Source organism: Gavialis gangeticus, unplaced genomic scaffold (genome assembly GCF_001723915.1).
Source record: "Gavialis gangeticus isolate Ggan-Ray unplaced genomic scaffold, GavGan_comp1, whole genome shotgun sequence".
In the NCBI taxonomy this organism is placed as follows: Eukaryota; Metazoa; Chordata; order Crocodylia; family Gavialidae; genus Gavialis; species Gavialis gangeticus.
Window position 1 is genome coordinate 179,456,265 of NW_017728992.1, and position 12,264 is coordinate 179,468,528.

Below are 12,264 nucleotides of genomic sequence, written 5' to 3' on the forward strand. Positions count from 1 at the left end.
TTGCTTCTCTGAGATGCAGTTACTTTTGCTGACTCTCTTTGACTCCAGAATAACTGAATCTTTTCAACTTCAACCCAGAAGTTTAAAAGGAGTCTTGAGACACAGGGAACAAAAAAGAACAACCTGATAAAGGAGATCTGAAGATAAAGCTCAGGGTTTGTCCTCACATCCAAATTGTTTCAAATTAAAGTAGGATGTAAATAAGAAGTATAGAAGCACTTCATGAACAACAGCTATTTGTAGATAAGCCCTTAGGCATGTAATTGACTCCTGTCCCTTGGGCTTCCAGCACTATGAAAAGGCCCAGAGTAAAGATTTTGAGGAATATTGACTCTGTTGTATCATATGTAGAATCCTTTAACATACCAGGGCTGTAAGGTTTATTTGCTTCCTCCTTTCCTAGCTTTCCTCCCATAGAAGTGAAGCCTAAGGGAAGCCCCATGGATTCAAAGGAACGTTCATCAAAGGTGGGGTTTGTACCACCCTTTCTGCTCAGTAGATGTGACTCTTTATCCACAACATTTAGATGAGTCTTGTGGACCACAGGTCACACTCTTTCTGCCTCTGTGCATAGCTCTAAAATATGCAGGGAAGAAAGAATTATCCTGCACAGTGGTGTCACAGACATCCATCCCCAAGCTGCAGTCCTGTTGAACCATGGTAACGGGAGAAGGAAAGGGGATATCTGCAAGCTCTCATGGACAGTTCATCATTAACTTCAAACAACATCTTCAAATTATCTCTGAGATTTCCAAACACTGTTCTTTTGAACTTCTAGTGGCTGCTAAGGTGGCTAAGTTCAAGTTTGCAGATATCCCACCATGCCCTCCAAAATGATGAGATTTGAAAAATATTAGATTCTTTAAATATTCCCCTTTGGTTTCTGAGACTGGATGCTCAATTTCAAAACATTTTCTGTAGTTATGAGGACTAAAATGTCCATTTTTAATTAAACCAGTGATTTTCCTATAATCGTCTGACTTCAAGGGCTGAGACTTTAAGTGAAACACAGAATGTCACAAGCATAAAATGGTCAGAGGCAGCAATGCTGTAGCTTTTATTGCAATTATATCTTTACTTAGGATATGCTGGGCATCTATAGTGCCTGCCATTTTATGATCAGATAGACACAATCTCAGGTTTGCTCTATAACAGCGGTGTTCAACCTATGACCTGCAGGCCAGATCCAACTGGGGTAATTAGCATTACCACTGCTATCTCTCTGCCAAATCTCTGGACCCTTGTAGAGCTTCATTGGCCAGATGACATGGCCCCATGCACCAGTTCATGCTGGTGTATGCGGTTGTGTCAGCGCACAGGTTACTCTGAAGCTAGATCTAGCATGTGGGGTCACTCCATGGATGGATCCAGCATGTGAGGCTGGACTGGCGTGCCAGATGACACCTGCAGACTGGTCCTGCATTGGATTATACCTGTGGATCAAACCCATGCCACTCACCTGGCCCACAGATAAGTTGAGCACCATTGATCTACAAAAATAGTTCTACCAACAGATCTACAGATGTGTCCACACTAAATACAGTAGAATCCCTTCTTTCAGGAGTAGAGCAACCTTTCTGAGCAGAAAAAGGGTTATGCCACATCCCATAGCTGACAGAAAGAGTATATAGACTCAGTTGCACCTTCTGCTGGCTGCCACAGTCACTCCAATATTTGGTACCTTCTCTTTCTATCATATAGCTTCTGAGTTCAGCCAGCAGAAGCCATGGGGAAATGAACATGCTCTGGCAGCTTCCTGATGGTTATTGCAATCTACTGGTAGAAGCATCCTGATATAGACAACGTGTAAGAGAGGTTTTCATAAATTGATTTTCCCCGTTAGACCCACAAACTGCCTCTTGGGACTCGATACCCTAATAAACCAATTCTCTGTCCCTGGGACACTGCATGCACTGCTGTTGAGATCAGATAAGTCTCCTCATTCAAAAGAAAAACCTTGCTGGTCTCTATTTTCTGTGAGAAACCCTTGAATTAATGGAATGAACTGCCTTGTGTTCAAAATACTCAGTTTTAAGGTAATTCTTCAGGCCCTTTCTTTTTTTCATAGCTAGAAGGGAGAAAATTTATGAAGCTTATTGGTACCTGTAAAGTATGTGACTTTAGACTTGGGTATTAATGTTTTTATCTATTGTATTACCATGCTACCAAGACTCCCCAGTTAGAATTTGGGGTCCAACTGTCCATTGACACTGTGCAGATGTGTCATGAAAAGATCCCCTGCTTCAAAGAGCTTACAATCCTAAATGTGAGAGAGAGAACTTATGAGGGCAACACATAGTAATAAGGGGACTGTTTTACTCAGAATAGTAAGCAAAAGTCATGGCACATTACGGCCCAGATGAATTAAACCAATGGCAGTTAAGCATCTAAATCTTTTAAGGATCTAGGTCTAACTTCTTAGCCATTAGTCAGTGTTTTGCAGGTATCTCAGAAAAAAGTGACTTCAAGGAGACTTAAAATGGACATTAATTTGTAGTATTGTTGCGGCGGGTATTATAAGGTGATGTTGTAGTATGTTATTTTTGAAGCTCTTTATTTTTCTTAGCATGAGAGCAAGTTTTCAGTCTTGGGAAGACATGTTAGTCTTGGGAAGATGTTTCTGTGAAGATGCAGGATCTGGCTAGAGGAGATTCTGCAGAGCTTGCACTCTGGCTCTGTTTCTGAATGGCGTCAAGTTGTGCAACTCCCTGGGAACTGACCACTGGAGTTTGGTTGAGATTCCTGTAGAAAAGTATTTCTGTGAATATTGTCTGAGGAATTTCATTCTAGGAATGATGTAAATAAAACCAGATGCATTTAACCTGCTCAAATTCCTCCTGGCTCTTTCTCTTGTGGAAATCATTGAGAAGGTACCAGAGCAAAAGACATTGGACACTAATGACATGAGAAAAGACAACAGAATTGCTTCTTGTTGGATTTTATGAGTTTTGGAGGCCCATGAAATCTAATTAAATAAAATAATTACTGGCACACTTACTGTCCCTTAGATGACTAATAACTCATTTAAAGGTGCTACAAGTAAGTATTTGCCTTTGTTTTGCTCCTGTAATATTTGGGAGATTTGTGGACATCATGGCTGAAAATTGCAATCCTAACTGTAGACTTAAAAACATCTAAGGTAAGAACAACTTCAAATAAAATCAGCATGGCCCCTACATAAAGGATGTGAATATGGTTTTGATGTATTATTTCTAAAGACATTTTCATTATTATGTCAGATGCTGATAAAGTGTTGTTTTCCTTTGTGGGGGAGGTGTCACTTTTCTGGGAAGTTTGATAGTGCTGGATTTCACTCTTCTCCCCTTTCTTTGGAGCTCTGATATGACCTAGGAGGAAGGCAATTATAGCCATCAGCTTGTAGATCAATTCACTCGACAGATCAAATGAAAACAAACAAAAGGAAGCCAGAATCAAACATGCTTGTTAATGATTTGTATAGCATCTGCAATATGTATTAATATTTTCTTTACTCTTTCCAGGCGTGACTCAGTAGGTGCCCTCTGTGACATTCACTCTCAATGCCTTTCTTACAAAGGAAAGGGAATTGGAAATGGAGAACAGATTATTTTTTTAATCTAGGTCTCTGTTTGCAAAGCTCAAAGGCTACATCTTGTCCTGTCTCTCTCACACAGGAGGTTTGTGGTTTGACAGGCCGGATCTGTGCATCGTATGCTTTTGATTCTACACGTTTGAAAATCTGTCTCTTAGATTCCTTCAATTAGTGGTGAGCAGCTATTGAAAAGCCTGTTACTCTCTGGAGCTGGCAAGAGCCTTTCTAACATGTTGGGCCAGATGCTCTCCCCTCTTATTCCTGTTGAGTTCAAAGGGAGCATTGGATGCTCAGCCCCTCTGGAAAAAAGGCCACTTTTATTAGATGCCTAACTTCTAGCTTCTAAATGTAACACTTCTGGCTTCATCTTCTCTGTGTTGGTTTCCTCCTCTGTCTGATGAGATCTGTAATACAGCATTTGTTTGCCCTGTGGTGATATTGCAACGTATTGTTAGCTGGTGGCAAGAAGGTACCTTGAATATTTAAAAAATAAACCTAGCCCACAAAGAATATGACAATGAATCATTTCCTAACACCATAAAAAGAGTTTGGTGGCTGAGAAAACAGCAGGGATAGTTTTGGAACTGCCTCCCCCAACCTGGCAGACTGATAAGCAAATTGTGACTTGAGTCCCCAGGATGATTTTAAACTTTTGGTGCCAGCCAATGGAAATGAAGTTAAGGGAAAATTAATTTTGCACACAAAATACAGAAGAGCACTAGATCTTAACTCTGGAGAGGGAGAAACTTGTATGCCAGGAGCTCCAGGGGAAAGTGAGTAAACTACAGTATTTAATTCAGCCATCTGGAATGAATCAATTTGTGGTACCTTCTGGGTCTAATACATCAGCAAAATACTGTATTTCGAGTGACACAGTCAAACATGAGAAGCCAGATGAATATAAAAATGAAACAGTGTAAGTTTCTTATAGAAGCACAGCTCTAGGGTGCTGACTGGCAGGGCAACAGGCTGCCAGATGTGATCCCTGTTCCCCAGATGGCTTACCCACAATTTATTTGCTTTTGTGGGGAAAATAAAGGAACACAGGGACAAAATGAGTCAAAAGCATCTCACATCCCAGGGAAGGTCTTAGAAAAGATTATAAAAGAGGCCATTCTTAACAGACTGGTTGATGGCAACATCCTGAGGGATAGCCAGCACGGGTTTGTTGCAATTAGGTCTTGCTTGACCAATCTTATTATCTTTTACGACCAGGTGACCTATCACCTGGACAAGGGAGAAGAGATTGATGTTGTATATCTCGACTTTAAAAAAGCCTTCGATCTGGTATCCCATGATCACCTCTTGGCAAAACTGGCTAACTGCGGCCTTGGGTCCACCATGATCCACTGGCTTCATGGTCGGACCCAGAGGGTGGTATTTGATGGAAGTCAATCATCGTAGTGCGCTGTGACCAGTGGGGTCCCTCAAGGCTCTGTCCTTGGGCCTATTTTGTTCAACATCTTCATTAACGATGTAGACATTGGTATCAGAAGCGGACTGGCCAAGTTCGCCAATCATACCAAACTCTGGGGTAAAGCATCCACACCTGAGGACAGGAGGGTGATCCAGGCTGACCTGAACAGGCTCAGCAAATGGGCGGATGAGAACCTGATGGCGTTTAACACTGAAAAATGCAAGGTTCTGCACCTTGGGAGGAAAAACCTGCAGCATGCTTATAGGCTCAGGAGTGCTATACTAGCTAGCACTACAGATGAAAGGGACTTGGGGGTCATGATTGACCACAAGATGAACATGAGGTTCAATGTGATGCTGCGGCTAGTAAAGCGACCAAAACGCTGGCCTGCATCCATAGATGCTTCTCAAGCAAATCCCAGGACGTCATTCTCCCCTTGTACTCAGCCTTGGTGAGGCTGCAGCTGGAGTACTGCGTCCAGTTTTGGGCCCCACAATTCAAAAAAGATGTGGAGAAACTTGAGAAAGTCCAGAGAAGAGCCACGTGCATGATCAGAGGTCAAGAAGACAGACCTTACAATGACAGGCTGAGAGCCTTGGGGCTCTTTAGCCTGGAAAAGCGCAGACTGAGGGGTGATCTGATGGCCACCTATAAGTTTATCAGGGGTGACCACCAGGATCTGGGGGTACATTTGTTCACAAGAGCGCCCCCAGGGATGATGAGGTCGAATGGTCATAAACTACTACAAGACCATTTCAGGCTGGACATAAGGAAGAATTTCTTTACTGTCTGAGCCCCCAAGGTCTGGAACAGCCTGCCATTGGAGGTGGTTCAAACACCTACATTGAACACCTTCAAGAGTAAATTGGGTGCTTATCTTGCTGGGATCCTATGACCCCAGCTGGCTTCCTGCCCTTTGGGCAGGGGCTGGACTCGATGATCTTCTGAGGTCCCTTCGAGCCCCAATGTCTATGAAATCTATGAAATCCTCCACTCCTTCCAACCATTCACTCTCCCAGCTTTCCTTCCACCTTCAGTTGACCCTCTTGAAGCCAGACCCTCATGCATCCATGGATGCTGAGACCTCACAGGCACTGCCGCAGGCCATGGATGACTCCATCCTGTCTTCCACTGACCAACCCTCATCACACAACTGGGACTATGGGGAAATGAGGGATCTCATCACCATCTGGGGTAAGGAGGACACCCAGCACCAGCTCCAGAAAGGAAACCCCAACAGGGACATCTTCAAGCACATTGCTCAGCAGATGCAGGTGCATGGCCACAAAAGGGACTGGTGACAGTACTGCACCAAGACCAAATGGATGAAGATGCAGTATAAGTGTGTGCATGGCGCTTGCCCCCTCCCACCCCCCAGTGGCCAATCAGTGACTGGTGGGTAGGGGTGTCCCACCGTGGCCGGTCGCATGCGCCACCCCAGAAGCAGTGTTCCCTCTAAGCTGGCTCTAAGAGGGAACGCTGCCTAGAAGTGCCAGTGGTGTGCCTGAAAGGGCCAGGGATGTGCCCAGAAGTGCCACTGGCACTTCTCCTGGTGCCCCCACTCCCCGGCCAGCACTCTCAGGGAGTGCACATGCACCCCATATGTGTCGCCACTGGGACAAGATGTACTCAAGCTTTCCCCAGGAACATTGTCTATACCATGTTGACAGACCCTTCGAAAGCTTCTGTGACAACAGGTTAATGTTGCTACACCAAAGTTGTCATCGTGTCTCTTAAAGAGATGCTTTGACAAGTGAAACCATGTAATTTTTCTTTTAAACCCAAGTGATCCCTAGTGGTTATGCTGAAGTACTATGTAAAGCTGTAAAGCTGGAGGAAACCACTACCATACAATACCCACAACTAAAGACTCTATATCCCATCACTACTAAAGTAGAAGAGAGAAAAGTAGCAACTCAGCTTGTGGTCTTGTTTGTATGATGCCATAGTTCAGTTTCTCCAAAGGTCTTGGCAGATTCTTCCCACACAGTGAAGGGAGCAGAAGCATGTAGAGGGAATCAGTTGTCTCAGCTAAGTAGAGACCACATGTTAGTGTCTGACCATGCTGCTAGGGAACTAAGCTGGCTTGGGGGAACACTGAATACTTAGAACATCTCCAAAATATTGAGACAGCCAGATTTGTGCAGCTAATCTGTACTTGTTGACTTTAGTTAAAGAGGAGAAAAAGGAAATTTCTGCCTCTTTCCTGGTAATTAACCAGGCAGATATTCTCTCTTTTGCCTATATCTGCTTGATACAGGAGGAGAAAAATGGAGTTGTTGTGGCTTACAGCTCCCTGGCCAGGTCTACATGAGATGCTGACTGTGCACTAGCCTAATACTACTGCACATTAACATGGCATGGCAACAACCATGATGTGACACTGCTGCACAGGAGTATTAGGCTACTGTGTAGTAGCATCATGAAAAAGACATTTGTTGGTGCTACTGTGCTTTAGTACTTATATAAACTAGTAATGACTGCACAATCAGCATCTCGTGTAGACACAATCCCTGACTTTCAAACTGCTTCTGACTTGGTGGAAGGCAGAGCAGCCTCAGGCCTCATGGGCCAAATACTAGCTGTCTGCAGAACTCTGCTATGCCTCTCCCTCTCCTCTCTCCTCATATACCTTGATGTGACCCCCGTGCCGAGATAGTGGTATCAGTGTATGTGGAACTGGTTTTCACAGTTGAGTTTTTCTGAAGAATCCTGAATTGGCTAGGTGCAACCAGCTTCCACAAGAAAGAACTGGAACCAAGGTAAAAAATGTATCCCTTTACCAATGTTCCTTGTTATGTGATCCTTTCTCAGTATTTCATACCATCAAAAAATTCATGTTGGTGATCATAATTTTCTTCAGGATTTATATTCTCAGGGACTTTGGCAAGTTCATAAATGACATGGAAAATGTCACATAACATAAGAAATAGCCCCCTTTAACAAAATCTAGGGGACAACTGTTATTATTCCCAATGAAAAGCCTCCAGTACAAGGAATGTGGAAGCAGGCTATTATTACCAGAGTGTAGTTAAGCCCAACTTGGTATCATGACTCAAGGCCAATCAATTTCAAACGTGAAACAATAGCTGTATTTGAGACACACCAAGATGGTATTGTGGACTGGACCTCTGCATACACAAAAGTTATATGGTTCAATGGTTGTATATATTTTACATATATATCATTGGGTGGAATTAACCATGTATTACTGTAGTGCTGTCCCACAAGTAGCATGACTGGATATAGGAGAGAGTGATTTTACTTTTGGATTTTTATAGTTAGAGCAGCTGTAGCAACAAAAAGCTCTAGTTAAAGCCACAAAATAGTTTTCCTTCTAACCTCCTGGGACAAGTCCTTTTTTTCCATGTAAGCTCTACTTGCTGCAGGAAAAAGGGTGCGAGGGACAGGGTTGGATACAAAATTACCTTAGGGCCTCCCAACACTGAAATAAATTAAAACAGTCTCAGAGCTACCCTAGCATGTGCGTGGCAGGAAGGATGTTAAGGGCCATTGAGGATAACTGTGCCTTCCAGTCAAAGCACATTTCTCTCCCTGCCCCATATTTCCTATACAGGGGGCTTTGGGAAGGGCAAAATTGAAGGGGTTTTGGCAAATTAAATTTGGCTGCACTTTTTATGCTACTTGAACAGTATGAAGGGACCAGACTACCTTAGAGAACCTTTTCATCATGTCCTTCTTGACCTTTTGGGCTGACATATAGGCTTTGCCTAAAGATGGATCATATTTTGTGTGCTGGGAAGCTCTGAGGCAAAAGCAGTTCAGCCATTTTTGAGCTTGAGGAGAGTGAGCAAAATATAGTTTTTTCAATTACAGGAAAAGAAATTGTGACCTTTTTTGAATAATCTTTCTGCCAAAGTTGCTGGGAATAGAAAATTGAAATTTTGTCCAGAAACAGACCTCATGTTCCATTTAATTTGATTTGGATTAGCCTGAGTTATGACTTTCTGAAAAGCATGTGCTGTAGCTAACTTTGGTACATAATGAAAGGTTATCTGAAGGAGACCATGGAAAACAGAAAACCTGGCCCAACCACATGAAAGGGACATAGCACCCCCCTGATGAGTTCGTGAAGTCTTCTGCAGGCTGTTCCTCATATCAGCAATGCTTTGTCTATACCACATCTCTAGCACTCCTAGGGAACGACAGTCTTCAGCATGTCCCACTTGGATATGCTAGTGGTATATGCAAAGTGAAGTGGCAATGAAGTCTCCACAGTCTCTATCTCAAGCATGCTGCAGACAAAACATTGCCCCCTGAGAGAGCAGGGATGAAATATAGATGGACCTCTTGTGAGTCACCTGCTGAATTCAGTGGTGCTTTCTCACTACTATGTATTATATGAGTGCTTTGCAACCTCATTTATAGCATTTGCTGCCACAGCTGCTCCTGATATAATAAAAATGAATCCAACAGTACACATACTGTTATTATACAACTGTTATTATAAATACTGTTATTATACATATTATACCCTATTATACATCTTCACATGGGTGAATTGCAAGATTGGGCCCCTAAATAGTAATACCTTTCTACCTTCTCTTTCTTTCAATCCCGTAGTATAGAACTGCAAAAGAACAACTTAAGCCGAGATACGCACCAGGAGGAACCAGAGGATTCTGAATGTAACCTGCTATGCGATTGCCAAAGCCAGTCAAAGTCCTATGAGAGCAGAAAAAGAGAACAGTGTCAAGCCACACGGAAGCTCTGTGCAGCATCAGTCATTTGCCTCATTTTCATGATTGCAGAGATCATAGGGGAGTATTCTTTCTTTAGACATAAATAACTATGTTTTGCTATCAATGCCCTTCCATATTGTTCTCAAACATCATCATGTTTGTGTACTTCTTGTGTACACATTGTGATCTTTGTTTGACAGGGAGAGACAATTTGGATAAAGTGACTACTTCCTATTCTCCAATTAAAAAAAAATCTTTATTTAGTTAATTACTCAAACTTTTTTATGTATATCTGACACGAGAAATGGAAATTTAGGTTGGAGATTAGGATAAACTTTCTGACTATAAGTGTGTTCAAGGATTGGAACAGGCTACCTAGAAAAGTTGAAGAATCTCCATCCCTGGGAATTTTCTAGATGAGGTTAGACAGACACTTGGCTGAGATGTTTTAGTTAGGACGATCCTACCTTGAACAAGGGGCTGAACTAGAAGACCTCATGAGTTTCCTTCTAGTCCTACTTTTTGATGATCCTACAATCACTGGTTAAAATTAGGAAGCATTTCTAATACAATAATCTTACATCACATTTCCAAACCTCAAAGTTTCAAATCAGTTCTGTTAAATGCTGGGGTGTTATCTTTTATTGGATCAACTATATAGTTACCATAAAGATAGATTTTGAATGCAAGATGTTCTTTTTCAGGTCAGGAGATGATGATGGTACACATCAGTACAATATGAAGTAAAACCTGTGCTGTACAGTAGTCTTTAAGCAATTTGAATAAACATAAGGCCAAAATCTGGGGTGACCAGGATACTGCCAACACTTCTCTTATTCATCTGGCCCATGAGGCTGGGTGAGTTGAGCACCACTGATCTATATAACTCACATAAATCAATGAAGTTATATCAGGATGGATGTTATCTTCAGATATGGGCATTGGGTTGCTCTGGATGAATAAATCCAGCCAGCATTTGACCATGCTACTTTTCCTTGGAAGAATATTCCATAGTGAGTTAGACCTTGCTTGTTGGACTTGACCCCTGACCTCCAACCTAATTTTTCCTTTGCTCATTCTTGAAGCATTATGTCCACTAAAATCCTGTTGATACACTATGAACAATTCCTTTCTAAAAGTGGTAATTGTAAGCAGCTATTTTTTCCCATTTTATCTTCATCCCCTTCAACTAAGTTATTTTAGCCAAGAACAAAGGCATACATGCCACTTCAGCCTTGATGGGAGGGACTATGTGAAGAAACCTATGTACTGCAAAACGATTTTGTATACCAGCCCCATATAGGGTAGCGAGTAATGTAGAACCCATGCTCATATAGCTCTAGTAACCTTTAAAATCTATGAAAGCGAAGAAGTGATCTGTTGGGTCTCTCTCAGGAAATTGAGGCAAAGAGAAATCTGTCTGGTACTCCAGTCTTTTCATCTGAAGACTGAAGGAATGCACTGGTGGACTGCATTGCTGTCTTTTCTGCTGACCCTCTGTTAGAGCATGGATTTTCCTCTTCAACCCCTTCCCCAAAACATATGCTCCACCTGCATTAAGCTGAGTTGTTTGTAAGTGGGGGAATTTTACACTATGACTATTGGTGCATGCTCCATGCAGCAATTTCTGGGGCCAGAAGGAATGCATTATTAACAAAGCCATATAATCAGCATGCTTAAATGTGGTGAATGCAGCAGTGCTAAAGGATAATTGGAAGGACAGATGATATGTTAACTAAATGTTTCTTTTTGCCTAATGAATCATTCAGATTCTTGCAGTGACAGCTGAGTAACAGGCTTCAAGACCATTTTGCTTCAGACCATTAAACTCCGACAAACCAGTTATTAACTGCAGTTACAGACAGCAGTCTGTGGGGATTATTGCAATTATGAACCATATATTTAATTTTTTTAATCATTAGGCTAGACAGCATGTGCTAGATGACTGACCACTGAGTGACTGACAATTCTTATGGCTTCATAGTATACAAAGCAATAAACAGCCACTATGAGTAATAATCAATCACAGAAGCCATTTGTTTGGAATATTGCTACAAAGCAATAAAGCTTATAGCTATTATACACCTTCCTCTTGAAAGCAAAGAACATGTTATCCTTCCCTGCCCCCACCCTTTGTAAGGGCAAAATACTCATGTAGGCTAAATTGGGATAAGCAACAGAAATGAATGTGTATCTCATTTGCAGAAAAATGTTTCTTTCTTTGGATCCCCATACACCCAAATGAAGTCTGTGTTTACATCACAGTATATCTGCTTTGGCTTCAAATAACTTTCAAAATGGGGCATTTTTGATGGAGCTTTAAGACTATGGAAATTAAGGCAAGTTCATCCTCCAATGGTCTTTCTCTTTTGTTCTTTGCTTTCAAGAGGAAGGTGTATAATAGCTATAAGCTTTATTGCTTTGTAGCAATATTCCAAACAAATGGCTTCTGTGATTGATTATTACTCATAGTGGCTGTTTATTGCTTTGTATACTATGAAGCCATAAGAATTGTCAGTCACTCAGTGGTCAGTCATCTAGCACATGCTGTCTAGCCTAATGATTAAAAAAAT

General features: G+C 41.9%; 1 protein-coding gene across 1 annotated transcript in view; it reads left to right on the forward strand.

Moving 5' to 3' along the window:
• Window positions 1–6,058: 6,058 nt before the first annotated feature.
• The window catches only part of SLC30A8 (solute carrier family 30 member 8), a 34,723-nt gene continuing 28,517 nt past the window's right edge, over window positions 6,059–12,264 (forward strand). The window contains exons 1-3 of the mRNA XM_019519451.1: window positions 6,059–6,182; window positions 7,160–7,292; window positions 9,573–9,765. Coding sequence (XP_019374996.1) covers window positions 6,059–6,182; window positions 7,160–7,292; window positions 9,573–9,765 — 450 coding nt within the window. The remainder of the gene's footprint in view (window positions 6,183–7,159; window positions 7,293–9,572; window positions 9,766–12,264) is intronic.